This window comes from Rhinatrema bivittatum, chromosome 10 (assembly GCF_901001135.1).
Source record: "Rhinatrema bivittatum chromosome 10, aRhiBiv1.1, whole genome shotgun sequence".
Classification (NCBI taxonomy): domain Eukaryota; kingdom Metazoa; phylum Chordata; class Amphibia; order Gymnophiona; family Rhinatrematidae; genus Rhinatrema; species Rhinatrema bivittatum.
Window position 1 is genome coordinate 58,746,621 of NC_042624.1, and position 23,452 is coordinate 58,770,072.

General features: G+C 41.1%; 1 protein-coding gene across 1 annotated transcript in view; it reads left to right on the forward strand.

Annotated features, from left to right (window-relative positions):
* Nucleotides 1–23,452, forward strand: part of ZBTB41 (zinc finger and BTB domain containing 41) — a 70,876-nt gene that overhangs the window by 37,658 nt on the left and 9,766 nt on the right. Inside the window, exons 7-8 of the mRNA XM_029618368.1 lie at nt 7,032–7,127; nt 14,848–14,954. Of these exons, the coding sequence (XP_029474228.1) occupies nt 7,032–7,127; nt 14,848–14,954 (203 nt within the window). The remainder of the gene's footprint in view (nt 1–7,031; nt 7,128–14,847; nt 14,955–23,452) is intronic.

The following is a 23,452-nucleotide window of genomic DNA, read 5'->3' on the forward strand; positions in this document are numbered from 1 at the left end:
TTCTAGACCTCTCATGATTTTAAACACCTCTATCATATCCCCCCTCAGCCGTCTCTTCTCCAAGCTGAAAAGTCCTAACCCCTTTAGTCTTTCCTCATAGGGAGCTGTTCCATTCCCCTTATAATTTTGGTCGCCCTTTTCTATATTTTCTCCATCGCAATTATATCTTTTTTGAGATGCGGTGACCAGAATTGTACACAGTATTCAAGGTGCGGTCTCACCATGGAGCGATACAGAGGCATTATGACATTTTCCGTTTTATTCACCATTCCCTTTCTAATAATTCCCAACATTCTGTTTGCTTTCTTGACTGCCGCAGCACACGGAACCAATTTCAATGTGTTATCCACTATGACGCCTAGATCTCTTTTTTGGGTTGTAGCATCTAATATGGAACCTAACATTGTGTAACTATAGCATGGGTTATTTTTCCCTATATGCATCACCTTGCACTTATCCACATTAAATTTCATCTGCCATTTGGATGCCCAATTTTCCAGTCTCACAAGGTCTTCCTGCAATTTATCACAATCTGCTTGTGATTTAACTACTCTGCAAATTTGATTACATCTACAAATTTGATTACCTCACTCGTCTTATTTCTTTCCAGATCATTTGTAAATATATTGAAAAGTAAGGGTCCCAATACAGATCCCTGAGGCACTCCACTGCCCACTCCCTTCCACTGAGAAAATTGTCCATTAATCCTACTCTCTGTTTCCTGTCTTTTAGCCAGTTTGTAATCCACGAAAGGACATCGCCACCTATCCCATGACTTTTTACTTTTCCTAGAAGGCTCTCATGAGGAACTTTGTCAAATGCCTTCTGAAAATCCAAGTACACTACATCTACCGGTTCACCTTTATCCATATGTTTATTAACTCCTTCAAAAAAGTGAAGCAGATTTGTGAGGCAAGACTTGCCTTGTTCCATTAAACCATGGCAAGACTTGCCTTTGTTCCATTAAACCATGTCTTTCTATATGTTCTGTGATTTTGATGTTTAGAACACTTTCCACTATTTTTCCTGGCACTGAAGTCAGGCTAACCGGTCTGTAGTTTCCCGGATTGCCCCTGGAGTCTTTTTTTAATTATTGGGGTTACATTAGCTATCCTCCAGTCTTCAGGAACAATGGATGATTTTAATGATAGGTTACAAATTTTTACTAATAGGTCTGAAATTTCATTTTTGAGTTCCTTCAGAACTCTGGGGTGTATATCATCCGGTCCAGGTGATTTACCTACTCTTCAGTTTGTCAATCAGGCCTACCACATCTTCTAGGTTCACCGTGATGTGGTTCAATCTGTTGGAATCATTACCCATGAAAACCTTCTCCAATACGGGTACCTCCCCAACATCCTCTTCAGTAAACACTGAAGCAAAGAAATCATTTAATTTTTCCGCGATGGCCTTATCTTCTCTAAGTGCCCCTTTAACCCCTCGATCATCTAACGGTCCAACTGACTCCCTCACTGGCTTTCTGCTTCGGATATATTTTAAAAAGTTTTTACTGTGAGTTTTTGCCTCTGGCCAACTTATTTTCAAATTCTCTCTTAGCCTGTCTTATCAATGTCTTACATTTAACTTGCCAACGCTTATGCATTATCCTAATTTCTTCTGTTGTATCCTTCTTCCAATTTTTGAATGAAGATCTTTTGGCTAAAATAGTTTTAGCACGAGAGTTTTAGCACGAGAGCCGTGGATTTTCTTACTGTCCTCCTTCCAGTCAATTCAAATTTGATCATATTATGATCACTATTGCCAAGCGACCCCACCACTTTTACCTCTCTCACCAATCCTGTGCTTCACTGAGAATTAGATCTAAAATTGCTCCCTCTCTTGTCTGTTCCTGAACGAATTGACTTTTGCAGTTTCACAGGTCTTGATGGAGAGATATCTGAGCCAAAAGTTGGAGACTCCATCAAGTCCATGGCTTTTCCAGTTTGGAAATAACTTGGTTTCCAGCTCTTTAGTTGTTACTTCAAGCCAGTCTGTAGTTTTTTTTATGTTTGCCTTTTCCATACATTTGTTTGCTAGATGGCCATTCTGCTTCTCTTTTGAACTGTATGGGGATCCTAATATACATGTCATTAGAACTCCTCTGTTTCAGCTTTGGTTGGTGGTGTTGGAAATGTATTAATGTTTTTTCCCAGCTCCCAGTACAATTGCCTTGGATTCTGTCTAAATGTTTTATTGTGCTATCTCGTTTCTTTTTTTTTTTTTCATCTCTCTTCTGCTTTTTTGCTTCTGCTGCTATTTTCAATTTGTTATTGGAGTATCTGAATTTATGGTCATCTTCCATTAGTGCAGCAAGCTTCAGGTTTTGAATTTTTCTTATTTTTGGCATCCTTATTCCTTGGAGACAGTCATCTACTAGTAACACTTTTGCATGCAGTGATTTTTTTTTTTTCTTCTCTACATTTTTTCCCAAGGAGGAGGAGTTTTTCTCCTTTTTCTTCTGACCTTGGGTCCTTGTTGGTAGGACTCGTTGGTAATGAGTTTTGCTGCAAAATATTGTACCTGATTTAACTCTGTGACATCCTTTATGTAGATTATGCCTGGTTGATCCTACTTTGGGTGTCCGCTTTATTTTAGGTAATCTTTCCCTTTCCACATAGGCCAAAAGCTCAACCACTAACTCCTCCATCTGTCTTTCTCTCCTGCCTTTCCTCTTCGTTCTTCTTCCTGATCTTGAGTTGCATCATTCTCATTCATTGATATCTTTTATCTCAGGGGTCCATGTAACTGTATTACTTCCTCTTAGTTTTCTCATTAACTTCTGTGTCTGTCTTCTGCTACAGCAGCTCCTTGAGCCCGCACCATGGCTTATAGTTGTACCAGGGTTGTTGTTCTCACCTGAAGGATCTGCACGTTCACTATCACCATCATTAGTACTAGTGCTGAAGCAAAGAGTGTAACAAGGGAGCCTGAGCAGCTTCTGGAACAATAGGGTAACATATATGCCCGTCTAGGACTCTTGGTGACTTCTCAACTGGCCATGCTCTATAACAGTTGGAACTTGTGCAGAAGTTCTTGAGGCAAACCTGCATATACAGTATGTTTCATTAGTCAATCTGAGATGTGACAAGGGAATGCATCAGAGTTCTAAAAGCCTGAGCATTCAGGAAGGGCTGAAAGACTGACAAATGTTATATGTACCGCCTCTTGGCGTAATTTTTATGTTTCAATGTAAACCGATGTGATCTGTATTTTAATACAGGAACACCGGTATATAAAAATCTAAAAATAAATAAATAAATGAGCTTTAATTTTGCATGTATAGCTTTTCAGATTGTGTGCAATGTGCCTCCAGTGTTAGATCTGAGCCAGATCTAACCCAGAGATCCCTCACATCAGCTAAAGAGTAGACCTGCACCTCATCGATTAAAGGGGGTGATAGGGAGAGCAGACATCTTTAATATTTCAGTTTTTTGGCAATTAATGGACAGCCTGCTACCCCAAAGCATTTAAGTAATTATTTAAGGATCCTGTAGCCATTTCCATGTCTGCCCAATGACACAACCAGCTCCCTTGCAAGTAGAGTCTGATGATAAAAAAAACCAAACAAAACAAACAAAAACTGAGCCCCTAAATGTGACTTCTCAGTTAGATCCTATTTTCAGGTGAAGTTAGAATCCTAACGGATTTTGTTTTTCACCTAAAAATTCACCTAAATGAAGGATCTTAAAAGTCAACCTGCTATTTACCTAGATTTAGGCCGCTAGGTTGGGTACTGAGCATCTACCTTTTTTCCCCCTGCCTTAACTCCACCCATATAGCCACCTACATTTTAGGCTCCTTAATATAGAGGCCTAGTGAAACTAGGATCCTAAATTTAGGCAGTCGGCCCTAATCAGTTTTCAAAAGGGACAGTTTTTAGGAATCAGACTCCCACAATTAAACCCTTTGACAATAGCCCCTTAGCCAATAAGGCCAAACAAGTAAATCATACTCCCCAAGGATCTCATGAAAGTAGTCTTGCCTCACAAATCTGCTTCACTTTTTTGAAGGAGTTAATAAACATGTGGATAAAGGTGAACCGGTAGATGTAGTGTACTTGGATTTTCAGAAGGCATTTGACAAAGCTCCTCATGAGAGGCTTCTAGGAAAAGTAAAAAGTCATGGGATAGGTGGCGATGTCCTTTCGTGGATTCTAAACTGGCTAAAAGACAGAAACAGAGAGTAGGGTTAAATGGACAATTTTCTCAGTGGAAGGGAGTGGGCAGTGGAGTGCCTCAGGGATATGTATTGGGACCCTTACTTTTCAATATATTTATAAATGATCTGGAAAGAAATACGAGTGAGGTAATCAAATTTGCAGATACAAAATTGTTCAAAGTAGTTAAATCACAAGCAGATTGTGATAAATTGCAGGAAGACCTTGTGAGACTGGAAAATTGGGCATCAAAATGGCAGATGAAATTTAATGTGGGCAAGTGCAAGGTGATGCATATAGGGAAAAATAACCCATGCTATAGTTACACAATGTTAGGTTCCATATTAGGTGCTACTTCCCAAGAAAGAGATCTAGGCGTCATAGATGATAACACATTGAAATCATCGGTTCAGTGTGCTGCGGAAGTCAAAAAAGCATACAGAATGTTGGGAATTATTAGAAAGGGAATGGTGAATAAAACGGAAAATGTCATAATGCCTCTGTATCGCTCCATGGTGAGACCGCACCTTGAATATTGTGTACAATTCTGGTTGCCGCATCTCAAAAAAGATATAATTGCAATTGAAGGTACAGAGAAGGGTTACCAAAATGATAAAGGGAATGGAACAGCTCCCCTATGAGGAAAACTAAAGAGGTTAGGACTTTTCAGTTTGGAGAAGAGATGGCTGAGGGGGGATATGATAGAGGTGTTTAAAATCATGAGAGATCTAGAACGGGTAGATGTGAATCGGTTATTTACTCTTTCGGATAATAGAAAGACTAGGGGGCACTCCATGAAGTTAGCATGTGGCACATTTAAAACTAATCAGAGAAAGTTCTTTTTTACTCAACACACAATTAAACTCTGGAATTTGTTGCCAGAGTTGTGGTTAGTGCAGTTAGTATAGCTGTGTTTAAAAAAGGATTGGATAAGTTCTTGGACCAGACGTCCATTACCTGCTATTAATTAAGTTGACTTATATAATAAGTCCACCACTATTATTAGCAACGGTAACATGGAATAGACTTAGTTTTTGGGTACTTGCCAGGTTCTTATTGCCTGGATTGGCCACTGTTGGAAACAGGATGCTGGGCTTGATAGACCCTTGGTTTGACCCAGTATGGCATGTTCTTATGTAGTAAACAAGAGGGGGACGAGAGTGAGAGATCCAACACAGTTTCCTTCTTTCTTCATAAGGGAGCTATTCTTTATCATTTTCGTTGCCCTTCTGTTCTAGTTTATTTATTATTTATTTATTTATTTATTTATTTATAGATTCTTTTATACCATGGTACGTATAATTATACATCACCTCGGTTTACAGTAAAACGATAAATTAGCAACAGGCTTTACATATAACAATTTAACCAGTAATACATTTAACAGCAACAGGTTTTACAGAAACAGTGAGATTTAAGTGTAAAATTTTAACATAATTTACTATTAACCATAAAATATTAATAATCAAGTATTACGCAAAATGGTCTCGAATGTATTATGCAAAATGGTATTACGCAAAATGTAGTTCTGTATATTTTCTGAGATGGGATGACCAGAACTGCACACTCTGCTTGAGGTGTTGTTGCATCATAAATCTATATGTAGCCATTATGATATTCTTAGTTCTATTTGCTATTCCTTTCTGAATACTTCCTAACATCTTATTTGGATTTTTGTTTGCTGCCGCTTGTATACTAAGCTAAGGATTTCAATGTATTGTCCACAGTGATGCAAGGTACATAAGATATGCCATACCTGGTCAGACCAAGAGTCCATCAAGCCCAGTATCCTGTTTCCAACAGTGGCCAATCCAAGTCACAAGTACCTGGCAAGTACCCAAACATTAAATAGATCTCAAGCTACTTTTGCTTATTAATTGTTTATGGATTTTTCCTCTAGGAAATTATCCAAACCCTTTTTAAACCCAGTTATACTAACTGCTGTATTCACATCCTCTGGCAATGAATTCCAGAGCTTAACTATGCGCTGAATGAAAAAAATAATTTTCTTCAATTTATTTTAAATGATCTGCTTGCTAACTTCCGGGAGTGCCTCCTAGTCCTATTATCTGAGATTTACATTAACCTGTTCAAGTCTTTTCGTGATTTTGTAGATCGTTTCTCATATCCCCCTCAGTCGTCTCTTCTACAAACTGAACAGCCCTAACTTCTTTAGCCTTTCCTCATAGGGCAGCCGTTCCATGCCCCTTATTCTTTTGCTCCCCCTTCTCTGCACTTTCTCCAGTGCAACTATATCCTTTGAGATGCAGTGACCAGAACTGCACACAGTATTCAAGGTGCGATTTCACCATGGAGCGATTACAGAGGCATTATGACATCCATTGTTTTATTCACCATTTCCTTCCTAATAATTCCTAACATTCTGTTTGCCCTTTTTGATCACTACAGCACACTGAGCCAATGATTTCAATGTATTATCCGTTGACGCCTAGATCTCTTTCCTGGGTGGTAACTCCTAAGATAGAACCTAACATTATGTAACTATAGCATTGGGTATTTTTCCCTATATGCATCACTTTGCACTTGTCCATGTTAAATTTCATCTGCCATTTGGACGCCCAATCTTCCAGTCTTACAAGGTCCTCCTGCAGTTTATCACAATCTGCCCGAGATTTAACTACTCTAATAATTCCTAATATGAAATTATAAAGCATTTTTATCTAATTCACATGTACTGATAAGCTCTTACTTGTAAAAAGAACTAAAATGCTGTTTTCACAACTTCTAAGCTTGGTAGGGTAGTGTACCTGAAAAAGAATATACCTTTTTAATCCTTTGATAGTTAAGGTAAGTTAGAAGGTACATTTATAAAGGGTGATTATGAAATCTAAAAGTGCACATTGTATTGTTTCAGGACAACTTTGAAAGAACACCTAAGAATTCACAGTGGGGAGAAACCTCATCTTTGCAGTATTTGTGGGCAGAGTTTTCGCCATGGGAGTTCATACAGGTAACAATGAAGCAGATTTTGTAACAGATTTTTCAGAAAATGCATATAAACCAAAAAATAGCCTCATAGTTCTAGAAGGATGCCTTGTAGTTCTAGCGTTAACCCCACTTGACCTCCACAAGGGATGCATAGAAGCCAAAGTGCAGGATTAGTCACCTGCAGCAAGTATATAACACTGTGTAGAAAAATACAGGATGATTCACTAAATCCCCAGTGACTATCTGAACTGGAGGTTTATGTTTACAACCTTTAACAAAAATATGACCAGAGAGATTTGCTAGTAGCTATTTTCTCCAGATCTTTTTTTGAATTTAATGTAGAAAAAATAAAACTTGAAAATCTGCTCGTCTGTTGTAGATTAGATAAGATGGAGTGCTCTTAAATGATTGTTTAACGAGCACGATCATGTCAAATTCAGTTTAGCAACACTGGGAGCTTTTGGTTCTAAAGGTTTGCAAGTAGTAGTGTTTGCCTGCCACTGCAGATCATAGTTTAAAAAGAAAGCACAAGTGAAGATTTTACAGATATTAAGAGTAAGTGTCATCTAGAGGGCTCCAGTATAGATACGTTCACACATTTGTAGGAGATAGGATCAAAAGCTGTGGGAACACGGACAATTTTATGCTAAAAAAAAAAAATCTATCAGACTGAAGATTTGCTGCAGGAAAATAACGTTGACACTAGCAGCATCTGGAGACCACACATACTTTCCTTTATTTTTTGGCATCTAAATAAGATTAATTGTACTTTTCCATCACAAGCAGGCATGATTAGCCAAAACATGTGGGTAATGACATCCGGTGCAATATGGACCCAGAACTCAGGAAGATTTCACTGAGCATGTGTGGGAGTTGTTGCTGTGTGCACTGCCTCATGAACCCTCAGTCTTTCTTCAGCCGAGCTACTGCATGCACGTGTCCATCTCTCTTTTAGTTTTGGGGTTTTTTGCCTTTTACTGCATTGTTGCTTGGGAGTTATCGGTGCAATTAGCATGGAATTCCATGGTGCCAAGTTCCTCCGCAGCTTTACCAGCAGTCTGTAGTCTGAGCCAATCAGGGTCCTGTTCATACCCAGATCAGTCCAGACAAGTGGGTTTTGCATCCCTACCAGCAGATGGAGGCAGAAAACAAAACTTTGAGGGCACTGCTACATAACTGAGAGTGCCACCTGCAGTCCCTCAGTATTTCTCTGTCGCCAGCAGATGGTAGAGGTGCAAACCTGCAGTCTGACAAAAAAAAAAAGGGAAAAATTGGGAGTTGAAGTTTTTGGTGGAAGCTCTCTGAGGTGTTAGGCTCCTTTGTGGACCATCCCTCAAGTGGAGCAGGGCAACTGGGGGTTGGAAAACCCTGGCTGGCATTCACCCACAGCTTGCCAGAGGTCCTGATAGCCAGGGAACAGGCTCCCTCATGACCTCAGAGATCTCCTGTGAACTCGCCGTCCTGTTCAGGGAAATACCCTGTTTTGCTGGTATTAAATTTTTAATTGAAAAAAAAAAATAAAGGCAACAGGACTTGCAGCAGCTGACGGAACTGCAGTCAGACAACAGTGAGGGCACCTGGGACAGTGGGAGCCGTTGGCACTTGCAGGAGTGGGAGTTTGGGGAGGCTACCCTTTTCTTTGTGTCCCAGGGACCAGGGGGTTTGAGGGAGGCCTCTGTTTGTCTGATGTTTGTGGTGCACTGTTTCGGGTGCAGCCTCAGGGTTTCCCATGCGCCGCTCGGACCGGCAGTGCCGCTGACCTGTGTTTGCGACTGCAGCTTCACGCTTTTTCTCCACATGCCGCTCGGGCTGTTACTTTGGCACTGCGCTTCAGTCGCATGTTCAGTCTGCTTTGTGGTTATGGTGCTAAAGCCATGAGTGGTGGCATGCGTGTGGTCTGTGTGCAGCTCAGCAGCCATTCTCTGTGCTCTGGCTGCACAGCTGGGGCGGCCTTGGAAAAGAGGGCCCTCTGGGGGCCGCAGCTGCGGTCTTTAGCGCCTTATCCTAATATGGTTCGATTCCTGAAGGGGGTCAAGCATTTGCGCCCTTCGGTTTGGAAGTTGTGCCTAGATTGGAGCCTTAATTTAGTTCTGCGAGTGCTCTGTGGCACACCTTTTGAAGCTTTGAGAAGAGCAACTTTGAAATATCTGACTTTGAAGACAGTGTTTCTGGTAGCCATATGTTCTGCCAGATGGATTTCGGAATTGCAGGCATCCATTTTTGTGTATTTCTAATGACGGAGTTGCATTGCGAATGGTCCCTTTTTTTTTTTTTTTTTACCAGAGGTGGTGTCCTCTTTTCATGTTAATCAGACGGTGGATCTTCCGGCCTTTCCGGCGTGGTCTAAGGATTTTCCACAAGAGAGAGAGCTGCATCTCTTGGATGTGTGATAGACTCTCTTGCAGTATCTGGAAGTCACTAATTCTTTTCGGTGGTAGATCTCCTGTTTGTGGCGTTCAGTGGCATGAAGAAAGGAGATAAGGCCACGATTTCTCATTGGCTGAAGGAAGCCATTTCCTCTGCTTATGTTTGTAAGGGTCACAAGATTCCAGTGGGATTGAAAGCACATTCTACAAGACTGCAGGCGGCCTCTTGGGCAGAGCATCAGTTGCTGTCTCCACAGGAGATTTGTAGAGCGGCAGTGTGGTCCTCGCTTCATACTTTCATCAGTCATTACTGTTTGGATGTGTGGGCGCAGGACGTTGCATCCTTTGCTGAGAGTGTCCTTCGTATGGGGCGTCCGGGTTTCCTGCCCATTTAGGGGGTGCTTGGGTACACCCCACTTGTCTGGACAGATCTGAGTATGAACAGGAAAGGAAAATGTGGTTCTTACCTGCTAATTTTCGTTCCTGTAATACAACAGATCAGTCCAGAGGCCCTCCCTTTCACTGCCGAAGGACTGAATTTCCTGATAGTTGATGTATAATTTTCAAAGCTTTTTTTGCAGTTTGTACATGTTGAGTTTTTAGTCTGTTATTGGTTCCTGGATGTGTGAGATGCTCCAGTGCAGGGGGTTCCAACCCTGCGTTACCTGCTCATCCTGGAGAGGGTGAAGGGTCTAATCTTAGGCTTGGGTACAGGTCAATACTGAGGGACTGCAGGTGGCACTCTCAGTTACGTAGCAGTGCTTCAGCGTTTTGTTCTCTGCCTCCATCTGCTGGTAGAGATGCAAAACCCACTTGTCTGGTCTGATCTGTGGTATTACAGGAATGAAAATTAGCAGGTAAGATCACATTTTCCTATGTTTCTCTTCCATCTCTGGTGCAGAGGGTCCCCCAGCCAGTGGGTGCTGAATTTTCGGAGCTAATGAAGAATTTCTTTGCCACCTTAAATTCTGAAGACCTGAGAAGGAGATTAGAATCTCTTCTGTCTAAGATGGAGGAAATCTTCCCACATTGGTGCATACCTCTACTCACCATGAGCACTCTCCTCCAGAAGAAGTCCCTTCATGAATCTGAAAGGGAAGAAATAGGATCATTTCATTCTGAGTTTCTACTGGACATTTCCCCTTCTGTTGCCCCATCATCAAAGTCATGGCTCAATGTCCCCCTCACCAATGGTCAGGGAGGAGGAAGATTTCATGGGGATTCTTTCAGGCCCCTGCTGGACTTGACTCCGGCATACCTCTCCTCTGGAGGATCTCTGCTAATCAGTTTTCAGATAAGCTGGCAAAGATGTTGCTCATCGTTATCAGGAAAGAAAAGGGCCCAATAATAATGTCTTCAGGCTTCTTCATTTCCTTCAAGGACCTGCAAATGAGGGTGTCTCACACACTGACAACTTGCCTTCCAGTGAACTGAAACTGGACCCTACAGTACAGGGTTCAGGCCTCTCCAGGCTTTGGGACAATCCAGCTACCACACCTCTCCATGGTGATGGAGTCAGCATTGAAAGACTCTTGTGATCACTCCCATTTGCCTCCTGGAAAGAATCCAAAGTGTTGGACACATTTGGGGAAAAGATTTTCCTGGGTTCCATACTGAATGCCTGGATTGTGGCTCACCAGCTTTACATGGTGCAATGTTTGCCTGAATATGTGCAAAAACTAAATCCTTTGATTGAATCATTGGACCCAGAGCAGGTGGACTTTCATCAAGCAGTGGTAGATGTAGAGAAATGTGAGAAGCAACTCATCTGTTCTGTTTAGGAAGCTTTTGATCCCACAGCTAGGACTTCAGCCGCTTCCATAACAGTCCGAAGGCTTACACAACTTTGAGTGAGTGGCTTCTGAGATGATGTGTGCATGATTGTCTTGCAGATGTATCCTGTACAGGGTAAAATATTTTTTAGCAACAAAGTTCAAGAGACAATAGCTCAGATTTTAAGGTGCTTCAATCCACCTTACTGTTGTCATTAGCCACTATGGGGGACCAACTGATTCCTGCACAATGTCAGTATTTTTCTTACAAGCATTCATTCTTTCAAAAAGCTCTTTACACTGTTTTCAGCATCATCTAGATCTTACTCTTCAACAGGTGCCTGCTCAAGATCAACCAAGGGAAAGGTGTCTGTCAAATGCTCAGCAGCTGATGCTCAGGACTAGTATTTGATGGTGCTGAAACCCACCTTCCCACCATCTCTTAATTAGGGAAAGGGTTTGGTTTTCCCTCCCAGAAGGTCTATTAATGACTGATGGGTCCTGAAAATTGTGGAGTATAGTTACTGCTTATTTTTATCTTGCTCACCTTCAAACCCAACAGATTCAATCTTCAGCTCAGACATTTCTCAATCTGCCCAGTTGCAGCTGGAAGTAGAGTCCCTCCTTCAGCGGAAGGTGGTCAGACCTGTTTCTTCTCAGTGGACCATGGATTCTATTCCCGGTATTTCCTAATCCCTAAGAATACAGTGGTTGGGGGGAATGAGACCTATACTGGACTTGCAGAGATTAAAAAGTTGTTGATGCAATAGAGGTTCAAGGTGAATGTCCTTCAGATGGTGGTACTTTTAATTTAATCAAGGGATTGGATGTGTGTTCTTCATTTTAAAGATGCTTATGTACATATTTCCATTCAACTCGCCCATTAGAGGTAGAAATGAAAGGCACAAACTATCAATATAAATTGCTCTTATTTGGCTCCTCAGCAGCCCTGAGAGTATTCACAAAATGCCTTGCGGTAGTAGCACAGGTTTGTCAGCAGGAAATCCGCATGTTGCTATTCCTGTATGTGATTGGTTGGTGACAGGTCCATCTCCATCTGGAATCCCCAGGCGACTTAACTTCTGGGACTCCAGAATACGAAGACAGACCGCCTCAGAGTGTTAAAACTGCATGAGTGGTCCATGGATCAAGGAATTCTGGACCACTTGTTCAATCTCTAGAGAAGGCCAGTGATCGACCGGTTATCCTCAGAGGACAACAGGTTGAGAAGTTCTGCGTCATGCATCCAAACAGCTCATATCAGCTTCTGACTATTTGGTGCTAGACTAGACTTAGTCTACTCTGTGTACCCATTGATTCCTCTAAGCACCAGGACTGTCCAGAATATCTTTTGGGACAAGGTGAGGATAATCCTCTTACACTTGCTGTGACCAGGCCCGTATCTCGTCTGTCTGTTAGGTCAGTCTGTGGTTCCATTGGGAACATTTCCAACTCTCATCACACAGATAGAAGCTTGTTTCTGTCATCCAAACCTGCCATCACTGGTCCACACAACATGGATATTGAATGTGCAGTAATCTCCTCCCTACTCCTGTCCAGAGGTGGAGAATGTTCTGATTTCTGCCTGTAAACCTTCAACCAGAACATTCTGTGGTTTCAAATGGAAGAGGTTCTCGACCTGGTGAAGGGCCAACCAGCTGGATGTCGTCTTCTTCTCCTGAGGGACCTGTTCAGTATCTATTTTGCCTCTTGACCTCGGGCCTTAGCGTCTCTTCAGTCAGATTTCATTGTGGCAAATCACCAGCAGATGGAAGGGACTCCAATCTCTTTCCACCCTTTTGTATCAAAGCTCGTGAAAAGGCTTTCGCATCCCTAACCTCTGATCAGTAAACCTCCAGTGCTGTGTGGACCTCAATGTAGTCCTATCTCAACTCATGAAACCTTTTGAACCTCTAGAGTCAGTAGACTTGAAGATTGTCATCTGGAAATTGGTGTTTCTTGTCGCCATCACTTTGGCGCGAAGTGTAAGTGAACTACAAGCTCTGATTTCATATTCACCATATGTTCAGTTGTTTCATAATGGGGTAGTTTTACAAACATGCCCCACGTTCTTTCAAAAAGTGGTGTTTGAAACACAAAGTAGTGAATCTTTTGTGCAACATACATTCTAAGACCACATGCAAACAAACGAGAACAGGTTCTTCGCTCCTTGGACTGTAAAAGAGACTTGGATTATTTACGTATAGAACTCAACCTCACCGTTGAGCTTCTCAATTGTTTGTTTGTATCCATAAATCCCAATAGATTGAGAAATACACTTGCCAGATGAACTCTAATTGGCTAGTACACTGTTATGCACTGGCCGCCTCATAGATTACAGATTCTGTCGAGGCTCATCAACTTCAGTGGCTCATGACGGGGCCACTTCTATTGACATTTGTAAAGTTACTGCTTGGTTGTCTATTCACATCTTCACATTGTACTGTTGTCTGGATAGCATGAGCTGAGGAGACTGTAATTTTGGACAAGCAGTTCTGTGCTGCCTGTTTACCCAGTATCCACTCTTCACCTGGTGGGGCTGGGTTGTCTTTAAGTAATTGCTCCACCTTGCAACCCTTAGCTTGGGACTCCTCACTCATTATGGCTTACTCATGCCTGCTCGTCGACAGAGAAAGCAAGTTTGTTTACCTGTAAACAGAGTTCTCTATAGACAGCAAAATGAATTAGTCATACTTCATACCTGCCTGCCTCCCTATAAAGTTGACTACCTTGCCAAAGCTTAAGCTCTGGAAGAGGATAAGGGGCTCATGAGGAAATGCATCTGAGGGGACTGCCATAAATGCTCAGTAAAGTCTTTACCGAGCTCCGTGAGCTGGATCTATATCGGTGCCATTGGATGAAATCACATACATGTTGTGGCTAATTCATCCTGCTGTTCACAGGTAAGCAAACTTGCTTTCCTTTGCAGTCTGTTGTCAAATTATCTTTTCAGACTTCTCGTCCACAAGTTGGTACTCATTTGTTATATCTGCAACAAGGTTTCTTCTACTGTTGGAATGGCAGGGAAAAAGAAAAGGAGATAATATTTCAAGTTTGTGACCTTATTATGTGATATCCATTTTTCAGGTAGTCATGCTTGCATGTGTTTCAAATAGATTTAACAGGACTATGAATTTTTGCATTTTATGCTTTTAGAGTTAATGTGAATTTTGGACTCTCTTTATAATCTGTGACTCTAATTTTATTGCTTTCCAATTATATATTATGCTTAATAACTTTGTGCACTTATGAAGTATATGCATGAATCTAAATCATTTTCAAATGGTCATCCCATGTATATCACATTTTGTAACTATGTATATTCTTGACTGCACGCTTTTTTCGTGTAATTTGCCCACACAGGATAAAATGCAGTCCATGGATGGGATAATTTCAGAGATGTATATATTTATTCAGGTGGTTCCAATATGAATTTATTTTTTTTTTTTTTAGCTCTTCCCAGACAAGAAAACTTTAGATTTGTTTGGTTATATGCAAATATGTCATAGAAAATTGACAATGCATTTATTTGTTTTTTTTTTAGTTGGTTTGCAACACAAAAGTGGTATGGAACTAAATATATTGTACCTATTCTTACACATAGGCTTCATCTCCGCGTTCATCATGATGACAAGAGGTATGAATGTGATGAATGTGGAAAAACTTTTATACGCCATGACCATCTAACAAAACACAAAAAAATACACTCAGGTATGCAGCATTGGTTGTATGTCTTGCAGTTTTGTCAAAAATATTCTTGTAGGTAAAATTTTAAAGAGTTGAACTCTGCCAACCAGTAAAAGAGGTAGGAACATCCAAGTTTGCTAGCCTCTTTTAGGTCTTGTCCTCTTCTCTTCTGGGCAGGCAGGGGTTGCTGTTTTTGGGCACAGGCCTTCTGCAAAAGGGGGCAGAAGCATGACACCCCCCCTCCCCCAATCCTCCTGCCACAGTAGCAGTGGTGACTCCTCCCCTCCTGCCACAGAGGCAGATGCAGTTCCAACTCCTCCTGCCATTGTAGCAGTGATGGAAGCTTCTCTTGCAGCAGCCCGCTCATACCCAGGCCTGCCACAGGGGGCTCTAATCGGACCCAAACACAGCCACAGCGGCTCCTGGACTTGATGGGGGACTGCAGGCAACAGGGTCCATTTTCTATGCACCCAGGTTTCTTCCACACCAGCATATAGTTGTACTTCTGGCTTGGATATCATTTACCTTCCCAGCCACATGTGAGCATATTTTGAGGTTATGTGTAGGTTTGTTAGTAGGTTTGCCAATGAGACATCACATTTCCCCTATCTTGTTCAAGCTACATTGGCTTCCAATTAAATTTTGTGTAAAATATAAAGTTCTCTCTTTAATTCATTCTTTAATTCATGACCCAGATTCAACTTGGCTCTGTACATCCTTACGGTTATACAAACCAGCTAGACACCTTAGATCTGCAACTAAACATCTGCTTGATGTTCCTACAGTTAGACTGGCGAGATTAAATATGACCAGAGAAAGAGCCTTTTCAATGGCAGGACCCTTGTTGTGGAACTCACTCCCTAATACTTTAAGGCAAATTACCAGTCATAATGAATTCAAGAAGGCTGTAAAAACTCATTTATTTAAGATAGCTTTTGGAGACCTTGATAGTCTGAACACCTAACCTCAATAAGGTATATATCATCTGTTCTTATTGATAGCTTAATTACCTATCTTCTAGGGCTCTGGTCTCTATCAGACATAGGCTCTAAGGTATTCTATTTTTATTTTTTCTGGCTTTTTACTTGTTTTTGTAAAAAATAGTATAGCTATGCTTAAAGGAGCAGGGTTTATAATGATACATTGTATTTTTTTTCCTTCTATTATTTTATTTTATTTGTTAATTTGGTTTTATTTCATTTTATTTTATGGTCTTTAGTCAAAAGTAATTTTTAGTTATTTTGTTTTATAATTTGTAATTTTGTAAACCGTTTTGGTCAAATTTGTTTGAAAAGACGGGGTAGAAATATTTTTAAATAAATAAATAAATGTGGAGTAGAGGATGTGAGGTGGAGAGGGGGGGGGAGAGAGGACAGTTTGCTCAGAATGAAGCCATGGATGAAAAATTCTGAATTCTGCATGAGTAATCCCAAATGTTCTTAAAGCTGCTTCAGTTAGATGAACTATATAGTGTCCATTTTGGATGGGGCAAACTCTGGATAGATCATTTCTCAGATACAATTGTGTGGGCCGTTATGGTACAGAGTTCTTGACATTTGATTAGATGGCTATCAGAGAGAAACAAGTGGGGGCAATTTTATTTGTAATTGACTGTAGTTATGCAGAGTCTGCAGGTACTTTTTTTACCTACAGATTTTACACTCATTTTCAGTAAGAAAGTATGTACTTACTTTCAATTTGGAAATTTCCCCAGATAAACTAACCCCCTACACATTTACTCCTGCTAATGTGTATATGTTTGTGTAGTCCTCCTGATAAAAAAAAAAAATTACATGCTTATTTCTGAAACATCTATACCTGCCCGCAAAAACACATCTCGCACTATGTGTACCATGTATGTACGGGTACATAGGGTAGGCAGTTTTTAAAAGTCCATTTCTATGGGAAAAGCATCGTTTTACCCACAAAAAAGGATTTTAAAATTACTCTCTCCATGTCTATGGGGTTGATGGAGTATCGTCTCTATATTCAGGGGCGGATTTTAAAAGGAGCGCGAATAGCCTACTTTTGTTTGCGCTCCAGGCGCAAACAAAAGTACGCTGGATTTTAGTAGATACGCGCGGAGCCGCGCATATCTGCTAAAAACCTGGATCGGCGCACGCAAGGCTATGGATTTTGTATAGCCGGCGCGCGCCAAGCCGCGCAGCCTACCCCCGTTCCCTCCAGGCCGCTCCGAAATCGGAGCGGCCTTGGAGGGAATCCTCTAACGCCCTCCCCTCACCTTCCCCTCCCTTCCCCTACCTAACCCACCCGCCCGGCCCTGTCTAAACCCCCCCCCTTACCTTTTTCGGGGGATTTACGCCTCCCAGAGGGAGGCGTAAATCCCCACGCGCCAGCGGGCCTCTTGCGCGCCGGGCCGCGACCTGGGGGCGGGTACGGAGGGCGCGGCCACGCCCCCGGACCGCCCCGGGCCGTAGCCATGCCCCCGTACCTGCCCCCAAAACGCTGCCGACACGCCCCCGAAACGCCCCCCTCGGAGAACCCCGGGACTTACGCGAGTCCCGGGGCTCTGCGCGTGCCGGTAGGCCTGTGTAAAATAGGCTTCCCGGCGAGCAGGGCTCTGAAAATCCGCCCCTCAGTGTCCTGGGGTGTACCTCGGGGCTCCTGCTTTCATCCCTGCTTTTTAATATTTATCTACAGCGACTGATCAGAGTAAATAATAACCATGGTGGCATTTGTTTTACTTTGTGGATGATATACAGCTATGGATTGAGATGAAGCCCATGGGTAGCTGAGTGAATGCTTAGCTGTAATTTCAAAATGATGCTTGACAACAAGGTCAAACTGATCCTCAGAAAGAGAGAGACCCTTTGGGTCCAAGAAAAAGACATGCAGTTTTCTGAACCAGTTTTGGAAGAGGGCACTGTACGCTAAAAATGAGTTATGTAATTTTGGAATAAAAATGGATAAATTTAACAATGGAACCACAGACTATTGTGCTGGTACAACATTTTCATTTGACTATTTTTGATTGTCCTCTTTTTGATAGAAAAGGCTTCTCTGCAGTTATCCCTGTGACCTTGATGTCTTACCTGCATTATTGCAGTCTTCTTTACCACGAAGGAGCCTGAAAAAGCTCCAGGTTATGCAGAATTTTGCTGCCCATTTAATTACTGGCCATTAATTACGTGATCATAACTTCCCTGCGTGAGTGGAATGTCGCTGGCTAACAATGGGGTCCAAGATTATTTTTAAATCTTTGACCTATAAAACTTTGCATGGGTGTAAGAGGAAGTGAGGTTGCCCACAGAGGTGGCCGCTTGTATCCTGAGCTCCTCACAACCTCCTTACAGTGTTTGCTACTTTGGCCCATGATTCCAGCAATTTAGTTTCCCCGATTGCTTTCCTTAGATGTAAAATTGTTGCTTGGATGTCCTCATGGTGAAAAACAGTTGATCTGAAGGATTTTTGAAATTTGGCTGGCAGTACTGCTGCAGAGGAGTCGAGGAAAATGGCTGCCGTAGTCTCGGATATGCAAAAGGATGAGCGTGCAGATTTATCCCTCCGCCTTACTTCCTGTGCACGGTCTGCCCAAACTGTGACGTTCCAGTCCCCCCAGAGTGTATTGTCTGTAAAGTTTAATTTTTTGTACATTTGAATCTGGTCCTATCTTGTGCCTATAATAAGGTTATCCCTGACTGTACCTCCTCTCCCAGGTACCGCTCCTATTTTTCTTCCTTCCTTACAGCTCTCCTTCTCTGCTGCCGCTCGTTCTCCTTTTCACTTCTGCTCCCCTCCCGGTTTTATGTACTTTCCGTCTCTTTTTCAGTTATATTGTAAACCGGCATGATGTGCCCTCGAATGTCGGTATAAATAAATAAATAAATAGGTGTGCTGGCTCGGATGGTTCCAAAAACCTGTCTTGATCAGAAATGTTGACCTGGTTCCAAGACTTAAAGCAAGATATTGTTTGAGTAAAGGAGGAAGTTTTAAATATGGTAGCTGACTTGAAGAGTGCCATAACAGAGTGTAAGAGGCCAAAATGAAACTTGAAGCTCATACGGACTCAATCTCTTGGTTGCCAAGCTATTTACTAGATGTGCATAAAATTAATATGGACATTTTAGATAAATTAGAAGATTTGGAAAATTGCTCCAGGCATGCTAATGTACAATTTATGGGGCATTTCTGAATCACATTTTTGGAGTGTGTTGAAACTAATAAGAAGTAAAACAGTTTTGGTCACTGGTGAATCTTCTATTAGTTCCAATGATATATTAATAGGCCATGTCCTTTGCTCATTGGGAGTTCCTTAAACAAAAAAAAATAAAAACAAACTGAAATCTGCCTAGAGACATTATCGCTTGTTTCTATGATTTTCCTGTTAAGGAATTTGTTATGATTTGTGCAAGATCTCTAGGCTCACTAAAGTGAGCCATGCTATTTAGGTCTATGGTGATCTCTCACTGATAATATTAAAAAGGCTTAGAGATCTTAAGTAAAAGAAAATATATGCTATAGATAGCTTTTCCCATTTGGACTCTTTCAACATAAGTAGTGGGACCACCTGAGTGAAGATGTGTGACCTTTGGACTCTGTATTCTGCCTTTACTTCTGAATAAAAAGGAAGAGAGAAGAAAAGAAATGAGGTGGAAAACAGGACTTTTTTTTTTCCTTTATATATCTCATTAGGGTAATGTTTTTTGATGTTTATTTTAATATGGTTTCTGGTTAGCTTCATAAGATTGGGTTGGGAGTGGGGACCTTGTAGACCCGTTTGGATGATTTCATTCCTCTGAAGGTACCAGATCTGCCTGGCAGTTTGGTCATGGATCTTGGATTTCCGGAGAGGTGGTGAAGAAGTTGATGAGGGGAGGAATGTTTGGGTGGAAACTAACTCATGGGGGAGAAGCTGCATTCTGTCTACTTTAAGGTTATATTTTTTGGACCCTATATGTGTGTGTGTGGGGGGGGGGGGTTACTGTTTTGGCTGCTATGTTATAGGTGGGTTTAGGATGACTGCTTTTCCGGCGATGGGTTTGAATTCTCCAATGAAAAGGCAAATGTTATTTAAGAAGTCAAAGGTTTGAAAGCTTCAATAATCTTGATTCAAGAAACACATTTAAAGAAAAGACATGAATGAAAAATAAGGCATAGCCCCTTATGTTTATTTTTTATTTAGGTTCTTTTATATACCAGCATTCATGAACAAGTCACATCATGCTGGTTTACATACAAACAATAAATAAAATAAATGTTCTTTGCCTCTAACGCAGAGGAATAAATGTTTTAGGGAAACCTTTTGGAGGGATGGTTAACACTGGAGAGGGGGATGATTTTAACATAATTTTGCCATCTTTAGTTCATTTTTTTTTGGAGGCTATTGCACCATTAAAGGTTAATCGTGTAAAACTGAAAAATGTGATTCCAGTCTTGGAGTTAGTAGATGTATGGAGAATTACTATCTATGTCTACTTGTGATTATACTATTTTCTCTAAGCCACATGGGACCATGCCCTTGTTTGGATTAATTGTTCATATAAGCCACAAGATTTAGGGAGAAGATTCTGAGGACAAATGGTAGTTTGTTAAATGATGAGGAAATTTGCCATTCTTCAGAGACATATCCAAGAGTATTTTCAGTTTAATAACAAGGATGATATAACTCCACAGATGATGTGGGATGGCTTTAAGGCTGTCATACATGGGAAGCTTATAGCTCGGGCATAAAAAAGGAAAAAAGAGAAGGTTAGAAAGATGCTGGAATATATTCACTCCTTGGAAGGGCTACATAAAAAGGAGAATGATCTGTTTATCTTAAGACAATTGGAGGTAGAATGCAGCAAACTAAAATCTATTTATGCAAAAGAGATTTCTCATAAATTGAATCTGATTAAACAATACTATTTTGATATGGTAATAAGGCCAACAGGATTTTGGCTTTAAAATTAAGAGCTTGTCAGGTTCGGAACTCTAATCTGCACATAATGATATTGATGGCTCCTTTTTGTTTGACAGTACTGAGATTCGAGACCATTTTTGCTTAATTTTATAAAGAGTTCTATAAGAAGGATATATCTATCAGTGATATTCGTATTTATTTTTTAGCTATGGTCATGCTCCCAGAATTGTCCCCCAAGACACAAACCAGGTTGGGTTTGAGGTAATGCAGGCCATTCAGAGCTTTAAGCAGAATAATTTTCTGGGTTTAGATGGGTTATCAAAAATATTTTATAAGAGATCTGGGGGAAAATGTGTGTGGTTTGTGGCTCAGCTTTTTAACTCTGCTAGGTAAGGTTTTTTGGGGGTTTTTTTGGTCGCCTTCTGTGAATATAGCTGCAATCGTTTTCTCAAAATAAAAAAGAGAACACTTTGGTCTACAGGAGCTAAACAATCTCTCTGCTGCTTAAATTGGATATTAAGATTTGGCCAAGATTTTGGTCCAAGATTAGAGGGGGCTAACAGATGAATTAATTCATGCAGATCAGTCAGGATTCATCCAAGGTAGGTAAGCAGCAGATAAAATTAGGAGACCTCTTGACTTGATTTAGGCCAGTAATAACTGCTGCTCTGTGCAGGCTATCCCCAACCAAAAATGCAAACTTTAGGTGGAATAGTAAAATTACCCCATTTGTTAATTTCCATTCTGTAGCTAGCAGAGGTCCTCTGTGTATGTCCCATGCCCTTTGATGCTGAAAAGGCTTTTGATCAGATCCACTAGAACTTCATGTTTTAAGGTTCTTTAGAAGATGAACCTGAGAAATAACTTTATTCAGTAGATGCGGAAGATGTATCTTTCCCCAGAGGCCTGTATTAAAGTTAATGGAGGATACTCAGATTTTTTTTTTTTTTCCATTGGGAAGGGACACTTTTTTTTGTTCCTTTTGTTGATCCTCATTGTGAAGCCTTTTACAGAATGAATCAGAAGTAATCAGACATGAGAAGGTTATAAGTTCAATGGTTCAGAATTGTTAAGATCTCTTAGTGGATATGTTTATTATTGATTATCCTAGATTAATCCTACCTACCGTATTTTTCGCTCCATAAGACGCACCTGACCATAAGACTAACCTAGGATTCAGAGGGGGGGGAATTAAAAAAAAAAAAAAAAAAAAAAGTGGTGTGCTAAACCGGCTCTGTTGCCAGGTGTCTGTGCATCTTATGGAGCAAATTAGGGGAGTGCATAATTTTTTTTTTGTCCCCATTTTGTTTTTGGGTCTGGGGAGGGCCATTTCGGTCCACTCCCCAGATCAGAAAACTTTTATAGTTCTCTTTCTATGGGGAACCCCCCCCCCAAAAAAAACCAAAAAAAAACCCCACCTCATTCCAATCCTTTAAATTTAATTAACTACACCCCCCTGACCCTCCCCAAGACCTGCCAAAAGTCCCTGGTGGTCCGGGAGCGATCTCCTACACTTGGGCCGTCGGCTGCCAGTAATCAATCTATCCACTAATAAATAGTCAATTCTAGAATTGGTCCCATGTGGCTTAGAGAAAATAGTATAATCACACGTAGACATAGGTAGTAATTCTCCATACATCTACTATACTATGCCATGCTAGGTCAGACCAAGGGTCCATCAAGCCTAGCATCCTGTTTCCACATGTCACAGGGGCCGACCAATAGCACCGATAGCCCTGTGACATTGTTTGTTACCTATCCACTTGTTAATTGTAAACCGACATGATGCGATATCTATTGCGAATGCCGGTATAGAAAAACTTTAAATAAATAAATAAATAAATAAATAGTAAGGGCAAAGGGCTGTCGGCGCCATTTTGATTACTGGCAGCTGACAGCCGAAGTGCAGGAGATCGCTCCCGGACCCCCGCTGTGCTACCAGGGGCTTTTGGCAGGTCTTGGGGAGTCAGGAGGGTGGGGGGTTGTAGTTAGTTTTTTAATTTTTTTTTTTTTTTTTATATTCGGTCCATAAGACGCACAGACATTCCCCCCCCCCCCCCCCCCCACTTTTGGGGGGAAAAAGTGCGTCTTATGGAGCAAAAAATATGGTATATTATTTAAAGGAAATAGGGCAGTTTGATAAGGTTGCAGAGTTTAAAGTTTAATCTGAATAAATCTGAAATTTTGAATGTTAATGCTCGAACCTCTCCAGCTGAGATGTTAAAAGAAATTCCCTAATGGTGCATTAAACTGTCTAAGTATAAGAATTTGTGCTTAGTTCAACTGGAATAATTTATTACACTGTCTTTTGAATTATCTGGTACAAGATCTAGATAAATGGCATTGTTACTCTTTGTCTTGGGTAAGAAGAATTGCAGCAGTTAAAATGTTTATTTTACCAAAACTAGTTCCTTTTTCGGAGGCTCCCAATAGAAGTTCTGGAAAGTGTCTTAAATAGACTTCAGTGTAATTAGCTTTACTTTATCTGGAAATGTAGGCCTCTGAGTAGTGCTCTCAATCAGGTCTATCCTGTAAAGTGCGGCCGCTTTTACCCTGCTCCTAAGCCGCGTTCTACTCACTTTCCGGCCGCGTTATCCCTTCCTGCGATCCCGAATCCCCTTTAACCTACTCCTACCGCGTCCTAAAATCCCCGGGCAAC